General features: G+C 33.9%; 1 protein-coding gene across 2 annotated transcripts; it reads left to right on the top strand.

Moving 5' to 3' along the window:
- The first annotated feature begins 14,869 nt into the window (after nt 1–14,869).
- Nucleotides 14,870–22,373, top strand: LOC112737524 (protein FAR1-RELATED SEQUENCE 5-like). Of its 2 annotated transcripts, none has more exons than XM_072211342.1 (11): nt 14,870–15,448; nt 16,196–16,400; nt 17,034–17,148; nt 17,991–18,071; nt 18,167–18,289; nt 18,420–19,242; nt 19,672–19,731; nt 19,825–20,512; nt 20,607–20,987; nt 21,085–22,052; nt 22,138–22,373. In XM_072211342.1, exons 9-10 carry the CDS (start codon nt 20,801–20,803, stop codon nt 21,765–21,767), a joined length of 870 nt encoding a protein of 289 aa, XP_072067443.1. In that variant the 5' UTR covers nt 14,870–15,448; nt 16,196–16,400; nt 17,034–17,148; nt 17,991–18,071; nt 18,167–18,289; nt 18,420–19,242; nt 19,672–19,731; nt 19,825–20,512; nt 20,607–20,800; the 3' UTR covers nt 21,768–22,052; nt 22,138–22,373. The 2 variants fall into 2 exon arrangements, with proteins under 2 accessions (XP_072067443.1, XP_072067444.1); XM_072211343.1 differs by having other exon boundaries at nt 14,924–15,448; nt 18,231–18,289.
- The last annotated feature ends 386 nt before the right edge of the window (nt 22,374–22,759 follow it).

Raw genomic sequence — 22,759 nt, 5'->3', positions numbered from 1 at the left:
ACTATGAAGTCTATACTTAGAGTTTTTGATTTTTCCCCTTTTCCAAAAGTGGTGTGGAGGGGCAAAAATCCCAGTGGCTTTATTGGCGTGTCACCTAATCCGTACAAGGTGTCGGGGTAGGCTCTTAACTCTTTTTCATCCAGCCCTAGTTTGTCGAAAGCGGGCTTGAAAAGAATGTCCGCTGAGCTTCCTTGGTCTACTAGGGTTCTGTGGAGATGAGCATTTGCTAGGATCATAGTTATTACCACTGGATCATCGTGTCCAGGGATTATTCCTTGCCCATCTTCTTTTGTGAATGAAATGGTGGGGAGGTCGGATGACTCTCCTCCGACCTGGTAGATTCTCTTGAGATGCCTTTTGCGAGAGGATTTGGTAAGTCCCCCTCCCGCGAACCCTCCTGAGATCATATGGATATATCTCTCCGGGGTTTGTGGTGGTGGGTCTCTTCTATCCACATCATCTCGCTTTCTCTTCCCATGGCCGTCCGACCTTTCTATGAGATATCTGTCAAGCCGACCTTCTCTAGCCAGCTTTTCTATCACATTTTTAAGGTCGTAACAGTCATTTGTGGAGTGACCATATATTTTATGGTACTCACAGTAGTCGCTGCGGCTCCCCCCCCCCCTTTTTTATTTTTAATGGGTCTGGGGGGTGGCAGCCTTTCGGTGTTACAAATCTCTCTGTATACATCCACTATAGAAACTTTCAGAGGAGTATAAGAGTGATATTTTCTTGGTCTATCGAGACCAAGTTCTTCCTTCTTCTTGGTTTCCCTCTCCCTCTCTTTTGTTGAGGGAGGGTGCCCAGGTCGCCAGCTCAGGTCTCTCAACTTAGCATTTTCCTCCATGTTGATGTAATTTTCAGCTCTTTCCTGTACATCACTTAGAGAGATGGGGTGTCTTTTAGATATGGACTGTGAGAAGGGACCTTCTCTGAGCCCATTGACTAACCCTATTATGACTGCCTCGGTAGGCAGGTCTTGAATCTCTAAACATGCTTTGTTGAACCTTTCCATATAGGCTCGTAAGGATTCTCCGACCTCCTGTTTTATTCCCAGGAGGCTTGGTGCATGTTTTACTTTGTCTTTCTGAATAGAGAACCTCATCAAGAATTTCCTTGAGAGGTCTTCAAAACTGGTAACCGACCTCGGGGGGAGGCTGTCAAACCACTTCATCGCCACTTTTGACAAGGTTGTCGGAAAAGCTTTGCATCGCGTAGCATCAGAAGCGTCAGCCAGATACATCCGACTTTTAAAGTTGCTCAGATGATGCTTTGGATCAGTGGTTCCGTCGTAGAGGTCCATGTCGGGGCTTCTAAAGTTTCTCGGAACTTTTGCCCTCATTATGTCCTCACTAAAAGGATCTTCCCCTCCTAGGGGGGACTCTTCTCTACTATCACGGGAGTTCCGACCTTTGAGGGAGGATTCTAGCTTTAAGAGTTTTTCCTCTAACTCTTTTCGTCTATCCGTCTCCTCTCTTAGGTGCTTTTCTATCTCCCTTTGTCGCTCCCGTTCCTGTTCTAGCTGTTCCAAACGACTTTGGTGGATATGGACTAATCCCATAAGCTCAGTTGAATGGGACTGTCCGTCCTTCTCTGACTCACGGCCTTCTGAGGAATTCACCTTCGGGGTTTTGACTCCGGAGGTTCCTTCTTTGTGTTGATCGTTGGTTTCCTGGTGGAGGGTTAGGTCCGCGTCACTATTTCTGGTGTCCAGATTCTCTTGTTCAGAATCTGTTTCCACATGACCCTCCTCAGGGGACCTGTCCGCCATCACTGGTTGATCTCTCGGGTCCCCGGCAACGGCGCCAATGTTATGGTAGGTAACTGGAGATGAATGGGCTGGATGGCGCTGGTTGGCCCAGTCGTCTGAGGGAGGAAGCCTTTGAGCGGGTCTGCGTCTTGGGGGCCTCCGTCCGACTTGTGAGTATGAACGAATGGGGGTGGTACCTGCAAAGACACTCCGATGCCTAAGTCAGCAAGGGTATGAGCAGGTCTAGAGAGTATTGGGACTTAGAGATACCTGAGGGGTGTCAGTGTATTTATAGTGGTAAGCCAATAACCACCGTTGGAGTAGTGCCACTTTTCTAGGGTGTTAACCGTCCCTTTATCTTAGGGAAGTTAAGATATGGCTAGTGAAGTGGTTAGAGAGATTCTAGGGGCAGTTACTCATTCAAATGAGTGCTTATCTGCCAGTTAATCCTCGTTCCCGACTTCTTTAGGGCAAGTCGTTACTAGTTCCGACTTCGTAGCGACTAATCTGGTGAAAGGTGAGGTCAACCCTTTAGGTTGGGTCTTTTTATTTAGATCCTGGGCCTTATTCGTTGGACTAGGGTATGAACAGTTTTTACCTTTAATTTCTTCCAATATCAACTCAATTTATGATACTCTAGCCTTTTGCCTATCTTTTATTTTGGGTCATTCAGTTGTTAAACTTGTGTCACTAAAATACATTAAACTATACTAGTAGTAACTTGGACTATTCATTTATAATCCAACTAATATTTTTCATCATCATCAATTATTTGTAATTTTAATTTTAAACTCAACAATAAAATATCCAATTAAACCGAATTTGAATCGGATAGTCAGGTCTAATCAAATTATGGCAATCATTTGAGTATTGGGTTCGTGAAAATACAACCCAACCCAAAACCAATTAACTTTAATATGTTTGATTATGTTTTATTTAATTTCAAACCCATCGATACAATCATACAATAACCTCTCTAGTAGTTTTAACTTTTAAGGTGATTACTGATTACTCTCTTGATTTGGGTATGATTTGGGTAATAGTTTTTATGTCCTAATAATACTTACAAAAGCTAGGAGGCAGGAGCCTACGCAATTTCAAGTAATTATTATAGTCTTTATACATATTATTTCGTATAATTTTTTAACAAAGTAATAATTAAAATCTAATTTGACATACTAGAATGTAAGTATAACATAAATTCCACAATTGATTTGATCTCAGAATCGTTCACTCATATAAATACTTCAACAATAATACAACATAATTTTAATATATTTTTTTCTTAACAATAATATAATAATATATTAAGAAAAGAAATCATATAATAATAATAATAATAAAATTTTTATTCTCTATTAACGTTTCTAATGGAGAGAAAATAAAGACTATATTCATCTAAATCTATATTACTCTTAAACTTCACTTAAGAACTATATTATATTGAAACTTTTATTTATACGCAACATAAGTATCTAATAATGACTAATTAATATCCTTAATGCTTAATACTAGAATTGAACAATGAAAAGTTTTTGAAGCCAGTAATTTTTAATATTTTTGGCTATTATTTAGTCAGCACAAATTAAATTATTTTTAACAAATAAATTTTAGTAATTTATGTGTGTAAATTCTAAAAATACAAATATAAATTATATTAATTCATGTATGTAAAATTTTGATAAATATAAGTACAAATTATATATTTTTTATATATAAAACGTACATAAATATATATGGGTGTAAATTATTACCGGCTAAATATTGGCCAAAAGTAATAATATTTACTAGCCAGCCATACAGCATTGCTCGTGAACAATTTGTATTTAGTTTACTACTTGCTTTTCAATTTTTGAAGGTTCTATATTCTTGAATGTTTGCCAAAAAATTTATAACTCATATTTGACTTTAATTTAAGTTGTTTCTTCTACCAGATTTTTCTTTCTTTTAATATGCATAAGATGGTACTTTTTAGTTATAGCAATTGAGTTCAAATTGATTAAAATTTTGAATTAACAATTGGATATGTTTTAATTTGTCAAACATATCAATTTTTATAATCTTTTAACAACTGAATTACTGGTAATTGATAGATTTAGTTTAATTTTTAACATAAAAAAATCAAATTTGTCATCACAGAATAATTATTTAAAAAAAAAAACTACCGCATATTTTGTTTTACAATTTTAATTACTATTTGAATAATTTAGTAATATTAAATATAATAAATATACAATTATAAAGATCACATATATAAAATTATAGATATTAAATTATATAAAACAATTTTAAGATACTGTTTATTGTCTCTACTTTTAACATGATCATTTGATAAACCCTAAATATATATTCCAATACAGTAATTAATAAGTGTCTGATTGATTAATTTATATATATATATATAGTAATTTTTCTAGTTTAGAAGATGTTGCAATTGAAAGTATGAGTTTGGAGAAGATTACGCAATAAATTAAAGCAAAGGGGATTGGGGTACGAAAAAGAAGGCACAAAAATGGAAAGAAATAGAAGTGCTTTTCACGTATAGTTCTTAATTAGCTTAGGTACAAATTAAATTCATTGCAAGCTGCAAGGAGCAACAAACTTATTCAGAAGAGACGAACATAACCTATTAAATAATACCTGCTAGAACATAGTACCAAAAATTGTACTCATTATATATTCAAAGCAATGAGATAATTTTCCCATTTAAAATTGGCAACTAATAATATATATTTGCATGTTTGAAACAACTTCAGTTCTACAGTGTCTAACACAGAGGAAACTCAGGTGAGTCAGCAACTGCCAAAAGAGGCAAATTCAGGTTAGAAGCATAAGTAAATAACGACTAGACTAATGTGTTTGTTATAACCACAAACTGTTGCATAAACAGTGGCCAATAATAATCTGTACAAATTATTTATTTCATCCATCATTTACAGAATTTTGGAAAATATTATGATCTAAGTTTTCTCAAAACAAAAATGAGAGTATTTAATTAATTTCATATATTAATAAATGACCTGGAGATTATTGAATTCTCCTATATCTATCGCTAGGCATGTAAGGAAATCAGAAATTTTGATCACTTCTTAGATTTTGATCTTCATGTAGGTGTGTTTTCCTCTCCTTTTTTTTTTTTGTGTTTTTATTGCACTAATATTCAATTATTTTTTAATTATATTTAAATGAATTATTTTTAATTATATTTTTTTATTTTAAATTTTTTTATTTTAAATAAATTTATTTTTTATTAAGATAAAATTAAAAAAATAAATTGAATAATTATTTATAGTAAAAAATTTGATATTATTGAAGATTAAATTAAAATTTATCTCAAAATTAAAAATAAAGTTTAATTAAATTAAACATTAAAAAAATTTGGTATATTAAAGACAAAAAAGTATAATTTATATATTATTATATATATGTATCACGTTCTTTTTTCTTTTTTTTTTAAAGTTTATCTACTAATCATTCTACAAGCATGAATTATTAATGTTGCAAGTGTGAGAAATGCATGAAAATAGTCTTACATCTCACATCGAAGAAAACAAGGAAGAGTGAGCTTCTGAGAGTAGTATATCATTTTTGTTCCTAACGTTTTTATCCTATTTAAATTTTTAATATTTTAAAATCGTCTCGATGTTGTCCTATTGTCAATTATGTTAACAGATTACTAACGGCAGGACAATATTTGAATGATTTTGAAACAATAGAAATTTAAATAAGAATATTTAAACATACATTAGGGATAATTTTGAGAAAAAAAATGATATTTTACTCTAATAAATTTAATTCTTATACATGATTAGTATAGAAGAGTTTTACATAAATAATTAATTAGGATATTATCATACTAACAAAAAATAACTAATTTTTAAATTTATTAGATAAAAATTATCTAAATATATAAATTTAAATGGATAAAAATATAAAACTCTTAATATATTAAAATTAATCTCTTGTTCATTTGTAAAGTTTCTTTATTTTGTTCGAACATACCCTTTCTAAGATGTATAATATATTTCTATCGATTTAAAATTCTCAACTCTTAGATATGATTGAGAATTTTTTTTTCATTTTAAAATATCTATCATTTCAAATTTTTTTGTTCTCAATATACTTAAGTACACTTTATATTTAAATACATTAATTATTTCAACATATAAATTTTAAAAGGACAAATGTTTTGGAACCAAAAAGATACTTATTAGTTATCTCCCAACTTACCTGGATACAAGAAGGTTGGCTTCATTTTCTTCAGCTAATATGTGGGTTTATTATTAACCTTTTTTTTGGTATCTTAGATTTATATGTAATAATTTTTTATTAAGATAAAATGAAATTGAGAAATTGATCTTTGACTTCTGAAATATTAAATAAATTAGTTATTTTTTTAAAAAAAATTGAAAAATAAGTTCTTAATTTTTCTAAAAGTATTATGGCTGTATTTTAAATTGTCTGAAAATTTAAAAGATAAGGAAACTAATTTATATAATTTGTCTAGCTAGCTATTTATTTATATTTAGAATAAACTTCTATAAAATAAGAATACAAAGTTAGTAAAATGAGAAAATGAATATCTAATTACATTTGAATTAAAATAATAAAAGTTTGACATAATGCATGAATGTTATCAATTCATCAATTCATAGTGATTAACTTCTCGTTCTATTATTTTATTAATTTTTTATTTTAAAAGATTATTTTTATTAGATTTAGGCCTTTGTGCCTTTGTTTATAATTTGGTGGTTTAATTTTCACTTTAGTGCATTTATTACAAAGCTCATTTTTCTTTACTAAATTAGAGTTTTAACTTTACTTTTCTATGATCGAATAGGTATTAAAAAATGAATTTAGCTACCGAATACCGTTAGGCAGTATTAAATATATTAAATACAGGAAGTTTATATTGAAAAAATAAAAAAATTTAAATTTTTAAAATATTGTTGTATAAAAGATGTTTAAAAACTAAAAAAAAAAACAAATATCTAAAATAAATAATAACTAATGCCTCAACAAAATCTTTGTATCTCTCCTTGCACTTTGCTCCTTTTCTTAACATTATTCAAATGAAGCTTGTTCTTCATTATTTGAAGTAACTACTAAATACTAATTAGTCCTTTGAATTTGAGTACAACTAGCTAGCTACATCTTTCACATACGTATATATTCGTAGAATGGACCGTATGTGTATAAGGCTATAAGCAGAGAAGAGAAAGTGACCATGACATTATTGGCATGCATCATGACACAGAGCTTCATAGTGATTTAATACACATATATGTTCTTTTTCATATAAAGATAGCACTCAATATTCCATATTCCATTCCATATGCTCATATTTGGAAAGAATAATTGAATGAAAGATTCTACTAAGAAAAAGGAAATTATAAAGGGCAAGATAAATTATACTCCAAGGGTAGTAGGTTTTGTTTGGAAGATAAAACTTGCGTAAAATATTTTTGAAACGAGTCTATTAATTTATTTTATACTTCTATATAAAAAAAGGAAATTAAAAAAAAAATATAATTTTCAAAAAGACTACAAAGAGTATTACAAGATGAAATCTAACTTTTTTTTTCTCACAATATCCTTTAATTCTAATATGTCAAAAATTAATTTGTTGCAGATTAAAATTTTATTTAATGATTTTTCATCACTAATCAATAGATTATTGCATAGATAAATCACCTTTTTTATGATAGCAATGGCTTCAACCTTCAAGAAAGTCCAAATCTGAAGCATACTGGATCGGTAGCACGTGATATTGGCACGGCTCAATCAAAAAACAAGCCCCTAACTATTTTGGAGCACTGCTTTTTTATTGAACCGGACCAATATCCCGTTAAACCGGTCCCTTTTACCCACTTGTGTTGTATGTTCATTCCCACCATGCATGAGTTGCACCAATTTGCAGCTGTAACTAAAGACAAAATTAAGAGATATATAGCCAATAAAGCATCAACATAAAAACACAGACCCATCTGTATGTGTAATTGCATTGATTTATAACAAAGATTGAGAAGGGGCCCTTCATGATTAATTTTCACAACAATAACAATAATAATAACGTGACATTGATATGTAGCTAGCTAGAGAGAAACATTGTAATGGCCTAATGGGAGCTTGAGAGAGAGAGATTTAAAGAAGGTAGTGGCTAATAATATGAATGAATATTGAGAGAGAGAGAGAGAGAATATGGTTACGGTGTGGTAGCATTGAAGGAGTTGCATTAAATACACAACCACCGAGCAAGAAAGGAAGTTGGAATATTAATATGAAGGATGGTACAGAGGAATCGTGAAAAATGGGTCTTCTCTCTGATCTTCGGATTGATGAGTGAGTGAAGACAAATTTTGTGTGCATTTATGGCGGGTTATGGGTAGAGAAATTAAAAGGGTGAGGGATGTTGGTTCTCTTTTATCATGCATTTATGTATCTTCCTCACTAGCTAGTACATTAAAACAGAACCTTTTGTTTTTTGTCTCTCCTCATTCAACACGCAAAATAAGATAGAGAAAGTATACCAACACAATGGAATATTTGTACAATGTGTATAATGAAAGTTTAGGGATATTCGATTCAGTATTAGAGATGTAACCATTAGTGTTATCTTTTTCATCAGCAGAAACTTTTGGGATGAGTGGTATCATGATATGGTATCCGAACTCTAAATCCAAAAAGTCAAGAGTTCAATTTTTGGTAAACTCCAAAATCAGGTTCATTTTTTAACTCATATAACCCATTATACACATTGTACAAATATTTTATTGACTCCCTAGCAGGACTTAATAAGATATTATTAACTCCTTAACTCATAATAATATTTATTTTTCAAAAAACATGCTAATAGATTAATAATTAAACTTATTTGTTTGCAGTATTATAATAAAATACTTTATGAAATGTCAAATAAATATTTATATGCTAATATAATTAAGTAGTGGTTGATTTTCTTAAACGTAATATAATTATTTTTTTTGTTATTTTTTAATATAAAATTTATATTGTCATTATATAAAATAAAAAATAAAATATAATTTAAAAATTATAAAAAATTTGATAATATCATAATTGGGATAGAAAAAGTATAGAGAAACAACATTTTTTTTGAACTACGTAAACAATAGGTTAAATAAAAAAGTTAATTTTAATTTTAAAAATTAAAATTTGAATTAATTAGATATAATTCTTGTTTTGAATTTGACTTTCAACAATCACAAACTCTTCCCCCACACCAGCATCGCGCCCCACTCCTGATCTCCATAACCCCCCGCCGTCTCTCGCGAACCACTGCATGCGTCAGCTTCCTCGTGCGTTCGCAACAGCTGCACGATTCCGTGCTTCGTTGCGCCTCCCTAACTGCCGCAAGCAGCCTAGCTTCGTCGTGCCTCCATCCCGTCCGTCACTGCAGGCAGCTCAGCCTCGTCACACCTCTATTGCGCCGCTGCAAGCAGCCCAGCTTCGTCCTCCATCGCACCGTGGTGACTACCTCTGCCCCTCTCGCCTCCATCGTCCATGTAGATGTTAATTTTTCATGCGAATGAGATGTTTGTTTTTATTGGGAATGAGATATTTATTCTTCATGCAAATAGGATGTTTGTTCTTAATACGGAACGGCTGACCTGCACTTGGGGTTGGTGAGGCAGGAGACAGCGGCTCTTGGGAGCTTTCTCGCCGACGACGGGAACTGCGTGTTGGGGTAGTGACGGATGACACCTGACAGCGGTGAAGAGGAGGTTTAGGTTAGAAGAGAGTGTAATTAGGTCAAAGTGAAATTAGGTAAAAGTTGTGGGTTTAGAGTGAAAGTGAAATTGAATGGTTAGTGGGTCTGAAATGCGGCTTGTTATTCACGTTGTTCGCATCTCTCATTATTCACCTAGCAGGATTGATTTGGATATCACAACATCAGTTTTCTTTTCAAATACTTAAGTTTAGGTTGGTAAAACTTTTTAAAGAGGTGTTTGTGCTTTTCAAAAAGCACAAATTAATTCTTCATTTTGTTGTTTGATAAGTCAAAATGATCATATGCTTCTACTTACAACTTTTAAAAAGATGATGATATTTTTAAAAGCACCTAAGATGAAATTTTTTAAAATAGTTTGTGTTTTTCATACATTAATTAATTTTTAAATTTAATTTTTAGTCTTTTATACTTATGTCTACCTATTACAATATTTTTAAATTTTAAAAATTATTTTACTAAACACAATTATTATTTTTTAAACTTGTTAAAAGTTGTTTTTAATTTAATTTATTAAATATAAATACTATAATTTTAGAAAATTATTTTTTAAAAATTATTTTTTATAAATTACTTTTTAAAAAATAAAAGATAAATTTACCAAACTAGGTAGATATTAAAATATGAAGTTACTAATAAGCATTTTAAGATTTATTAGTTAAAGTTATTATAAACATAGAAATGTTGGGTGAATAAGTGGTTTTGTAATTAAGTCTCTTAAAAGTTATTTCTTTCTTCTTTTGAAACTTATTTAAAAAAAAAAACATAAATATATACATTTTTGGAAAAAAATTTAAATAAAAATACATAAATTTTGTTCCGTTAAATTTGGTTATTTCTATTTTTGTGTTTATTTTATGTTTCTTCTTTTGTTATTTTTTGTACGATATTCTTGAAGAAGAACAACAAAAAAAAAAAATCCGTAAAAAATGAGAAACCAAAATAAGAAAGTAAAATTAAAAAAATATATTGCATTAGTTTTTGGAGAATAAGCATATAATTTTTTTTAATAAAAATACATAAATTTTGGACAAGAGATAAATATTAAATCGGTACTTAAAAGATTTTGCATTAAAAAAATGGCATTTAATTTTTATCATTGATAAAATAGTACCTGAATGATTTTAAAATTTGACAAGCGTGTCCTCAATTTTGTCGGAGCACATCTCCGATGAAAATGATGCTGAACTAGCCACCAAATTTTGCTAAGATGGCAACGTTGTTAAACTAATTACTTAGGTGTATTACTAATTAAATTAAATCAAATTCTATGTAAAAAAAATCTCCAAATCATACTAAGTTTATCCTAATTTCTCCAAATTCTCCTTCTCAAAACACTCTCTCACTATCTAGAACCTTGAAAAATGGTCCCAAACCTAGAAATTTTTTCTGAACCTAATCCAATGAATTACAAATTGAAAAATTCTCCTGAACTCTAATTGTCTCAAATTTACAGATTGAAAAAAACGATCCATTAATTCAAAAATTCATTTCACAGAAAATTACGAATTATAGATTAATTTACAATTCAAGAAGATCAATAACAATAAAGTTCACCTAGAAGAAAAAACAAATAATTTATATACAAGAACTCAAGAGTCTCATTCAGAAAGTTCTTATTAATAACCACCACTTCTCTGTCTCTAACCAACCCAAACAACAACACAAGCCTAAAGAAGCTATAATTGCTAAAAAAAAAAGTGAAAAGAAAAAGGAAGAAATTTTTTTTGAACCGGAACCTAAACCTATCACGAAAATAGACATGGAGGATGAGGGGAAAAAAGAAGTGAAAAAAATCATAGTGGTTAAAGTTCCATTTGAGGAATACAATTGCTTGCAGATAAAAGAAGCAACATGATCCTTTTGAAGTTCCTGCACACCAGACAAAGGAGGTAGGACAGTGACTAGCAACGAGCATATATGAGTGACAGTGGCGAAGAGACGAGGCACAACTACGAGTGAGAGGCATGGAGACGAGGTCGATGTGAGATGTCGCTGTTGTGTGTGTCTATTCTTATGCTTGACTGTAGAGAGAGAAGTGAGCCACCACGAAGCACAGACCGGCAACAGACAACACAGGAGCTAGCGGATGTAAAGGACCCAACAACGAGACAGCGACCATGCGGTGTCAGCGACAGTGGCTCTGTGAGAATGGGAAGGCTGAGGTGCCGTTTTGGTTCGTTTCAGAGTGAGAGAGCAAGAGAGTATGTTGGGGGAGAAGGATTAGGGTTGAAGATTGGATTTTTCAAGTGGGATTAGATTAATTAATTAAAAATTTCACCTAAATTTATATGTTAATAAAGTTGTCATATCATCATCAAAATATGGTAACCACTCTAGCATTGTTTTCATCGGACTATTTTGTCAATAATAAAAATTAGGTATCATTTTATCAGTATCAAATTTTTTTGGATACCAATTTTATATTTACCCTTTTTAGGCAAAATACGAAATTTCTGCATTTTTATTTTTTCTCCTTTTTTTGTGTTTTTTTTTTCTTCACTTTTTTAAGAAGAATATAAAAAATAAAAAAAGAAGTGAACAAAAAAAATACAAAAGAAAGGATATGAGAATCCTAAGAAAAAAGAAAAAAGAGAAATTAACTAGCTTCGGAGAATTTTTTTTGGTATATTCTTTTATTGAAATACTTCTAGAGACTCAGTTGGAAACTTAACTAAACAAGGGAATGTCTTTGGTGGGAAAAGTATTTTCTAGACTTTAATGGGACAGGTAGAAAGATACCATTTCAATGGCTAAGATGGCTTCCGTACAGCAATTGTTAGAAATTCTATATTTCACCTAAAGTTTAATGAATTTGCAGATCGGTTCAATGTGGTTTGGTTCGATTTGAGTTATAAGATCCGATTTATTTGTTTTTTTTTTATGAAATGAGCTACTTTTTTTTTGTTCCGGTTCAACACTTTTTTTTAAGGTCCGCCATGGATGAAAAGTGTAAGCTTGGTGTGTCATAGGGTAGTAAATGCTGAGTTGCAGGGAGATGGATCGGGTTGGTCATAGTGTGCTGTTCTTTGGTTTGAGCCTCTTTTGATCCTAATCCTAACAAAAAAATAGCGTGAATTTCAGCAGCGAAGGAAACTTTTTGGAAGACAATGATTCAACAGCGACGGCGATGGAAGGTCACCAGAACGTTCAGTAGTGTAAAGGGAAAATAAGGGAGGACTGTGTCCACGTAGTGGCGTCGGAGGAACACAGTTGAGTGAATCACTGTGTGTTCTATAATGAAGCAAAGAACACTCTTATCCACCTTCAATTTATTAAACTTGTTCTCTCTTCTAACAAGAATCACTGTGTGTTCTATGAATCCAAAGTTCGAAGCATGTGAACCCAAAACTTGTGGTGGCACCACTAATCACCAAAACGTAAACTTTTTCTTCTACATCATATCAAAACAAAACTCCTACTGTGGTCTCCCCAATTTCGGTCTCACCTGCTCCCACGACAACTTCCCAATCCTCAACACCTCCAAAACATTTTCTACAACAACCAATCACTTCGAGTGTCCATCCCTGGGCTCTCGGGACCAAGATCCACGGAATGTATTGACCCACTAATCGTGAGAAACTTCAGCGGCCACAGCAAAAGGTTCAATGTTGCTTTGAAGCAGAAGCAAGTTTTGTTCTAATGGGGGTCTTGTGTTCTTGTGATATTGATAAAATGTGAAGATATTTATGTGATGAAGGTTGGAGATAGTAGAACTGTTCTTACTCAGAAGGTTGAGCCTGATTACTGAAAATTCCTAATTAATATTCATCCTCAACTGCTATTTTTATCTATTTGTGAACCAACTCCAATATTTTTTATTAATTTATTTCATTACTTGGTCCATCAAGGACCAGAAAATACTTTTTTCACCGAAGAAAACTCCAACTAAACAATAATGTGTTCTGTTAAAGCTATTTTTTTTAAATAGACTAAAGTATAAGGAAAAGTATGAGGAACTAATGCTCTTATTATACAATGCATACAATGGGGGTTTAATTGAAATTAAAATTAAATTATGGGTAATGGAAATTTAATTGAAATTAAAATTGAATTATGGTTACAATCATTAATTATGAAGATTTGCTAATTTGAATTTTTAAAAAAATTAGGATTCAGTTAAACGAAAACATAAACCACGATCATCTCTCTATGAACGGCAGGGACAGAACCAAGAACGCAAACCCTCTCGCCGACGGTGGTATCTCATCTTCTCCCTGGCTCGTGTGTTATCACCAGAAGTCGCTCCCGGAGACGTCGAGGTCCGCACCGGTGAACGCCCAGAATCGCATTCCGAGCGTGTGAGGGCTCTGCTGGCGGCACCGCATCAAGTCCACCTGCCTAGCCGGCGTGTGGTCTATTCTGTTTATTGACGGTATAAGATAAAGGAGTGACGAGTGTCTCTCCTTTGATACGTCCATCACGGCGTGGTAGTTCGTAAATGGCGTGCAATGTCGTGCAGTCTCCGTGTCATGTTCCATCATCCATTCCTGATCACAATTCACCGAAACCACTTGAAGACGCTCCTGACCATTTTGTCGCCGACGGTCAGCAGTCTAATAAGGTGAGAATGGTTCGTTGAATTGTTCACCATGGATGGTTATTTACATAAGATTTAGATGTTCATCGTTAGTGCAGGTGGAGTGTTTCTGTTATTTTATGTTAATTGCTTACTTCGATAAATCATGATTATTCTTCAATTAACCATATTTGTGGTGGTTTTAAATTCATGGTGCGCATCTATGTATGGAGGATATGAGTGCGTTAATTAGTCATGGAATGTGGATTTTACCTGCGATGAAAATATTTCTTTTGTGGAGTATCCTATGTAGATATACCAATTTAAATATGCAAATTTAAACCAGCATGTATAAGCAATGTAATTGGTACGCTGGACAAGTGGCTAGTTTAAAAGTAATCACCCATGATGTGCTTGATGCCTAAAGAATAATATTATTAGTGTAGTATATTGCTAAATAATATAAAAAAAAACTTTATTCTTAGTGTAGTATATTGTTAAATAATATAAAATAAAACTAACTGCATTATTATTGTTAAGAGTTTTCCTGAAAATATAAGCTAAATAGAATAATAAGAGGCATGCATGTTTAGATTTGGAATATATGTGTGAGTATACATGATAGATGGCCTATGCATTAAAAATGCCATTGTAGTGACATTGGATTTGAAAACTCAGTAATGAAATAAGTGCATGGTGGTTGTATGTGCTGCTTTTTTATATCGGTGGTACACAGTGTGATGTAGCACAGAGAATAGTAGTAGTTAAAATGCTTATATAATAGGTAAAATAAAATAAGTAATTTAGTTTCTATCAATAAGTGATACTGATGCATTTTTTTCAAATTAATATGGGTAGGATGATGTGGTTCCACTACAACAAAAATGGAGGATAGCGGCAATAAATTGGTGGCCGTTTATTATATCGCCGCAAATTAACAAAATAGAGGCCGTTATGGTAGCAGTCTGGGCTTCTGCTACAAAAGGCACCAACACCAACTCCTGCAATCAAATTATGAAGAGAGCCAGTGGCCCTACGTGTCCCCGTGGCTGTCACTTACTCACTCCAGCCCTAGGTTCTCTTCGACCACCAACGCAGAGCCAACATCGATCATCACCCCCGACGTCTCCATCAGAACCCCAGAACCACCACTGTCATCATCTTCTTCTTCTTCCCTTCTTTCTTTTTCTTCTTCTTCCACCTTCGCCGAACAACCACCGCGAAAACCCTTTCTCCCTTTCTCTTCCCCTGTCTCCTGCCTTCTCTGTCTCGCTGTCGGGGGCTACCATCCTGCACCGTCGCAACCATCTTCTTCCCCTCCTTACAACCTCGCACTGTGGCTCTCTAGCTGGCCCTTGCCTCCCTCATTCCCAGTCGCAGAATCAGAACAGAGCCACTTTAGTTCCAGCGAGTTCAAACGCAGCAGCGACTGGTCACTGCCACTGCATCCCTCTCTCCTTTGTTCTTGCTCTGTTCTTTGACTTAAGTTCTCAAATTATCTTTTTTTTCTTCTCTGTTTTAGTTAATTTAGTATTAGTTATATGTTGATTTTAGTGTTAATTTGATTTGGTTAGGATTATTTGCTGTTGTTAGTTGAGTTTAGGTTAGAATTAGGATTTATTAGAATTAGTGTTAGTTTATACATAGTTAAACATGTTGTTAATAGCTTCTTGAGTTTGAATTTTAATTTGTTTGGATTAATTGACTGATACTCTGTTGAGACACTGCGAAATGCTGCTGATTTTTCATGTCATTGGTGCTGAATTTTGAATTGGTGTTGCAAAGAATGCTTGCTAATACTATTTTGTGTTGTTTATGCTTTTGCATGCCAAGTGTTCGACAATATACCAAGTGTTTTAAATATGTTTTAAAAGTCCCAAGATACAACTTCTGGCACCTTTTGTTAGTATCTCTCTTGACTTTATAACTGTTCAGTTGGTTATTAGGGATTGTTATTAGGCCACGTTGATGGCCCTTAGTCTACCATTTTACATATTACAGGACATGTGGAAACACTTTCGCAAGCTGCTGTGTAATATATTTCTAATTGGCACATTGATTGAATTGAATTCTTATAAACACTATCTCAAACTTTACATTTTTTTGGTGCTACTGTCAGTATTCAGTAATTTGTTTGAGCTTTATTATAGAGTGAATAGATGTATAATCCAATCCGCAGGAGCCAGATGCCACCCTTGGGAACAGAGGATTAGGCCGCCTTGCTTCTTGCTTTGTGAACTCCTTGGCAACATTGAATTTCCATGCATGGGGTTTTAGTCTAAGATACAAGTATGGTTTGTTCAAACGACTTATAAGGAAGGATGGTCAAGAGGAAGTTGCTGAAAGCTGGCTCGAAGTATTTACATATATGCATCAATTTGCAGGTGATCCATTTATCATATTTGTGTAAGAAAATGCATTCACAGTTCTTGAGTTCTTGTAATGGGAGTGTAGTTATTCTTTTACACTATGGGCAGTAAGGTGAGACAAACTAAATATTTGTATTTATCCATTTATCATATTTGAGTAATGAATGTAAAATGAATTATAAATATCTAGATTGGTGTATTTTCTATATAGTTTTCTCTTGATAATTGGAATGATGATGGCATGAGATGCTTTTCTAGGATGTTTTCAGTGAGGACTAAAACTTTTGATGTCCATGTTATCCTTTTGCTATTTTGCTGAGGACATAATAAGTACAAGTTGTGTTATGTTTTTATTGAGTGATACAAATTGAATTAAAGATTGATACATTTTCAATTATCGTAGTCTATAAGTGAAAACCTTTTGGTTTTTTACGGCAGAAAGTAAGCCCCTAAGCAGGAGTTAAATATTTAGCTATAATAGTCTTATCTTTCCTGAAGGACATTATGTTGAACAATTTAAATGTAATAGATTCATTGAAGAATGTTATAATAGGATGTTTCCTTTGGCAATATCGAAGATCACATTATGTAGCCTTTGAATATATGAAGCTACTGGCATTTCTCATGTTAATCGCTTAATTAATGCAGATCGTGGGCACTATTCTGTGGAGACTGTTACAGTTCTGGTGGCCTTGAAAGTTCGCTATAGGGATAGAATTACACTTACCTGGGGAAATCATGAGAGCCGTCAAATTACTCAAGTGTATGAATATTTCATTGCATTTTATGTTTCTCACACAACACACTCTGTTATCCATTGTAATTTTTGTGACTGTGTAAAGGTGCATCATGTTTAAAGAGAGGTCGTAGTATATATTTTGCTTGAAATTTGTGGTAGATCATGTAGCCTCTATCATTGGCTTAGGCCTTAGGATCAGTAACCTAGTTTTATGTGGGTTTTGAAATTATTCTTCTAATCTTGAATCTTTTCTTTCTTTCTTTCTTTGTCTTTCTCATAATTCTCGTTGGCTGTTTTATTTAGCATTAGACATTTGTGATGATATTACTATGCAAATTGCAAACATACATAGTTGTTGCTACAGATCCCCTTTTAACTCTGGTTAATGTTTTAGTTTCTTCCATTTCTTTATAGAAAGTGTTATAAAAGTATGGGAGAGTATATATAAAGCATGTGTGATGCATTTGATTGAGTAACTAAGCATGCTCCACATGGCTTATGCTTGCGGTTTACTTCATTAGTTGATTGATCAAAATGTATAAGGGAAAAGAACAAACAATCTTCGGCTGACTAAACAATTTTATTTTGAAAAATTGTTTATTTATTGATTTACCATTACCTTTGTCATTGGCTTTCTCCTTTCAGTATACCTTATGCTAATAAAGATTAAAAGAATAAGATTATAAATGAATAAGATTTATATAAAAATTACGATTTGTATAATATTATAGGAATAATATTATTGTGCATTCAATTTTATACTAAAGTCAATTTCGTGCCGCTAATTTGGACTTTCTCATAATTCAATTTTTATTTTGTCTTTTTTTTTAATCTTATAACTAATAATTTTCCCTAATATTTTGCAGGCTTTTCTCTTCAATGACTATTGGGAGGATATAGGGACAATCAGATCACTCTTTGAGGCAAATTTTTTCCTCACCGAATATGTAAGTGTCATGTTTATCATAATCTAGCAGCAAGTTTACAATTATGTTTTTGTTTCCTACCAAAAATACTTCATTAACTAATTTCCATTTATTAGGATTTAAGATCAGTCACATTATGTTTGTAAATTCAGCCATCCAGATTTTGCTTTTATGAAGCAGAAAAACCAATGTATACGTCAAGAAAAAACTTACTACCATCGAATATTGACAATAGCAAGGTTAGTATAGAAAAAAATACTAACTTGGTAGTATTTTATAACTAAGTATCAAAAGTCATATATATCACTGGCTTAAGTGTGTGTTCGCTTGTTTAATTAGACTAAAACATTGTTATTTATTCTTATGCAGATTGTTTACTCAATAGTATCGCATAGATGAATTCCGTGGAAGGACAGAGACAAAATAGAATCCTAGGATTGGACTTATTTTGATTTGAAGCAAACATTTTTTTAATATCATTATGCAATTCTTAGCAAGAGATTTATTATGTTGATATTTTTATCAAGATATTATTTTGTTTTCCAGTTAATTTTGTTATTTTTGCCACAAATTTTTATTCAATAGATAAAAAAATTAAGATTTATAGCATTAAAAAATCCAAAAAAGGCAAAAAAAATTATCTTTAAAATTAAACAAAAAAAATCAGTGTTTTTTACAAGGATTTTTTTTAATTTGTATTAAAAATAGCGGCGGTTTTATAACCGCCGCAAATAGTCATAAATTAAAAAACGTAATAACATTGCGGCGGTTCGTAACCACCGGTAAAAAATGGACTAAATCCTAATACTTATATATCGCGGCGGTTTAAAACCGCCGCTAAATGTAGTTGCCACAAAATACTGATTCAGCGGCGGTTATACCAGCGGTTGCTGGAAACTGCCGCAAAACCTAATCCCGGCGCCCATAACCAGGGCGGTCCACTAAACCGCCGGCCTTTGATTTTGCGGCGGTTTAAAACCGCCGCTAAGCAGCGCCTCTGTTATAGTGTTCAGTTATATTTTTGTATCCTTATCTATGGAATTTGGAGAGGATTTTTGTGCATCTCATTTACTAGTTGATTATCTAAATAGTTTTCATGAATTTGATTTGGGTGTTTATTTCGTGATTATAGGCCATGCCACTATTGGATGTTACTGAGGTTGGAAGTGAAGAGATAGATCTTAGTTACGAGGTTTGGATTCTAGTTTTATCCTGTATTCTAATGCTTGGGACAGTAACCATCCTCCCGTGCACATTGAATTATTCGAAAAGTCAAAATAATTCATACTTCTAAAACTAAAGCAACTAGTTTTAATTGATTTATGATCTAAGAATAAAAGAAAAGTTGTTTATAATGTATTGAAGTGTGGTGAATAGGTCGCGTCACTTCATGACCATGTATAAATGTACTGTACATTATAGAATCTTAAATAGGTATAAGATAATGTGTTTCATTGCTGAACAATAATAACAAAAAGGAAAGAATCCCGAGGAATAAAAATTTATATTTGTCTTGCTTTTCTGTGGTGTTTAGGGAGGGTCTATTTACATGACATTTACTAAAGGTTTCTCCAATTATGATTCCTGATTTTACATTTGTTCGTTTATTTTGCAATTGTAGGCCATGCCGCTGTTGGATCTTTCGTAGGTTGGAAGTGAAGAGATGGATCCTGGTCACCAGGTTTGGACTCAAGTTTAATTTTTTGTTGTCCTAAACCACATGGTTGATTTTGAATATTAACGGTTTTGTTTTTTTTTTTAATTTAATGCTCAGGTACCGGATCACGATGGCCTTCGAGAAGACGAAATAGCAAGTGTTGGAATGTGGTATGAGCAATTGCAAATGGCTAATGAATTCTATGTGACATACGCAAAGAAAGTCAGATTTGCAACTAAGATACGGACGACAAATAGGGATGGGTATCGCGGGTCTCGTGTCAAAGCGTCAATGCGGAAGAACAGGATCTCAGCCGCTGGGTGCAAGGCAAGGATATACGTGAAGTTTGATAAGGAGACGCAAGACTGGGTTTGCTTCAAGGTGGAGTTGAGTCACTCGCACTCATGTTCAGCGAGAAAGGCGATGTACTACCATGAGTATAGGAAGCTGACCATGCATGTGAAGTGCGTGATCGAGGATAATGATGAGGCTGGAATTCGACCAAACAAGACTTTTCTAGCTTGGCAAATGAGTCTGGGGGCCCATCTAACCTGGGATACTCAGAAAATGATTTACGAAATTATATTACAGCCAGGCTCTGAACCAGCAATGTCAATGCGGATGTCAGAGAGATGATGAACTATTTCATGAGAATGAAGGACATCAATCCAAACTTCTTCTATTCAGTGAATTTGGACGATGAGTGTAAATTTTGGAGTGCAGTATGGGTGGATGCAAGGTGTAGGGCGTCGTACGAATATTATGGAGATGTTGTGTCACTTGATAGCACATATAGCACAAACAAGTATGGAGTAGTTATGTTGGTGTTATTTTTCTATATTTTTTCCGTTGTTTGGTCATGAGTGATATTTGTTTTTTGTTACTGTTTTTGCGTATAGGCATGGATTACTGTTTGCGTCGTTCGTCGGTGTCAACCACCATGGTAAGTCGACAATCCTTGGTTGTGCTCTTCTTGGAAATGAGAAAATCCCAAGTTATGAGTGGGTTTTCAGCCAATGGGTGAAGTGCATGGGAACTGCTCCACAGCAGATCATTACCGATCAATGCAAATCCATTTTCCGTGCAATAAAAAATGTCTTACCCAATACACGACACCGGTGGTGCATCTGGCACATTACGAAGAAGTTACCGCCGGTACAGGGAGTTGTATGATGACTTCAATGATATTGTGTGGAACTCTCGAACCGAGAAGTCATTCGAGGATAACTGGTCTGAATTCATAGATGAGCACAACTTACATAACAACACATGGCTGTCAGGTCTGTTAGTGTACAATTACTTTTTGCTCATTAATTAAAATCTTTTTGGTAGGTGGTTTTATATGATTTAATAAGAGGTTTTTTTTTCTTTATGTAGACCTCTTTGATGATCGACGCATGTGGGTCCCAATATACTTCAAGGGTGAATTTTGGGCTGCCATGAGGAGCACGCAAAGGAGTGAGAGCATGCACTCATTCTACGGAAATTTCTTACACAGTCGGACTAGCTTGGTCCAATTTGTTCACGAATATGACAATGTGCTTGGAATTAAGGAGCAAAGGGAATTGGAGGATGATGCAGCAGACTCGAGGGGGGTTATCCCTTGTGCAACGAGCTCACCTATGGAGAGACACTTTCAGCAGGAGTACACTACCAGCATGTTTAGGGATGTTCAAACTGAGTTTGTCAAGAAGACTAATTACAGAGTCTCTGTTGTTGCTGAACAAGGGCCATTGGTATGCATAAAGGTGGAAGAGAAAAAACTAGTGAATGATACTATTCTTTGTGTTCCATACGACGTCCACTTTGATCGATCCACACACGAGGTTCGTTGTGAGTGCAATCTATTTGAGAGTTCAGGCGTGTTATGCTGTCATTGTCTTGAAGTCTTCCATTCTTACAAGGTGTATAAAGTACCTAATCGATATGTTCTCCCTCGTTGGAGCAAGAACATGAAGCGCAGGCATACTTATGTCAAGAGTAGTCACGACGTCAATCGGTCGGATGAGAGTCATGTTGTATTCAGGGGACTATGTGCACACTTCTACAACATTGCTTAGGATTTTGTAAATGACGACGAAGAAACAGCCTTGCTTCATGCTGCTCTGGAAGAAACAAGAGCTAAGCTGACTGCTCACCGTGCCAAGAAGAGGTCCGAGAGTGTGGCGGACTCCCACAACAATATTGGCTCACAAAGTTTGAACGTTGTCGGTGTGATGGACATCCAAGCCCCATTGAAGATCAACACAAAGGGCCGGCCAAAGAGTAAGAGACTCAGCGCTGCCCTGGAGAAGTCTTTTAAAAAATCTGCTCGGAGGAAAAACAAGCATGACCCCTCGGTACATGTGTGTATCAACCTCGACCCAGCATCTTTATTTGGTATAGTACTATGGAAGGAGTTAACTGTTGACCTTTTGTTTTGTTCACCAGGTGGTTTGTCCGGAGTCAACTCAAGATGTAAGATTTGGTGCTGTTGTAGGCCAGGCTGATCCCGAACAAGTTGGTGGCTTCATGTCATTGTTAAGTTCCTTTAGCAAAAGTTAAGATTTGTTAGACATTGCATTCATTTTTTTATCAAGATTAGTGGAAGAGGCTGGTTTCATGGGGTAAACATATAGGGTTTAAGTTTTTATACAGTTGATCAAAGAATAAGATTGGATAATTTACAGGAAGCATGTTAATGTCGACCTTATGCGCATCGATATCCCTATGCTGAGGTTTTGCCCGGCTCCTGGTAGGTGGCGACTGGTCGAAGTCCTTGCGCTGCTGATTTCTTCCATTGTCGACCTTGCCACACTGTTGGACTTTCAAAAGAATTAAAAACTACATGCAAATCACAGCATGTTTCACACCAAACAATGAAGGAATGTACAGAGATAAAGAAGGATGCATGAAAATACTAAAGTTAGCAATCCAATTCAGATCAAAACCCCTTTGAACATCTTAAAGGCATCGGTTTACATAACACCATCCAATCAGATACTCGAGTAACAATCCAACAGATAAAACTAAAAAAACATCATAAAAACCAACCATCCAAAGCCCTACTAAA

Source organism: Arachis hypogaea, chromosome 13 (assembly GCF_003086295.3).
Source record: "Arachis hypogaea cultivar Tifrunner chromosome 13, arahy.Tifrunner.gnm2.J5K5, whole genome shotgun sequence".
Lineage (NCBI taxonomy): Eukaryota > Viridiplantae > Streptophyta > Magnoliopsida > Fabales > Fabaceae > Arachis > Arachis hypogaea.
Note: the sequence above shows the minus strand (reverse complement) of the source record. Positions and strands in the feature narration are given on the sequence as shown.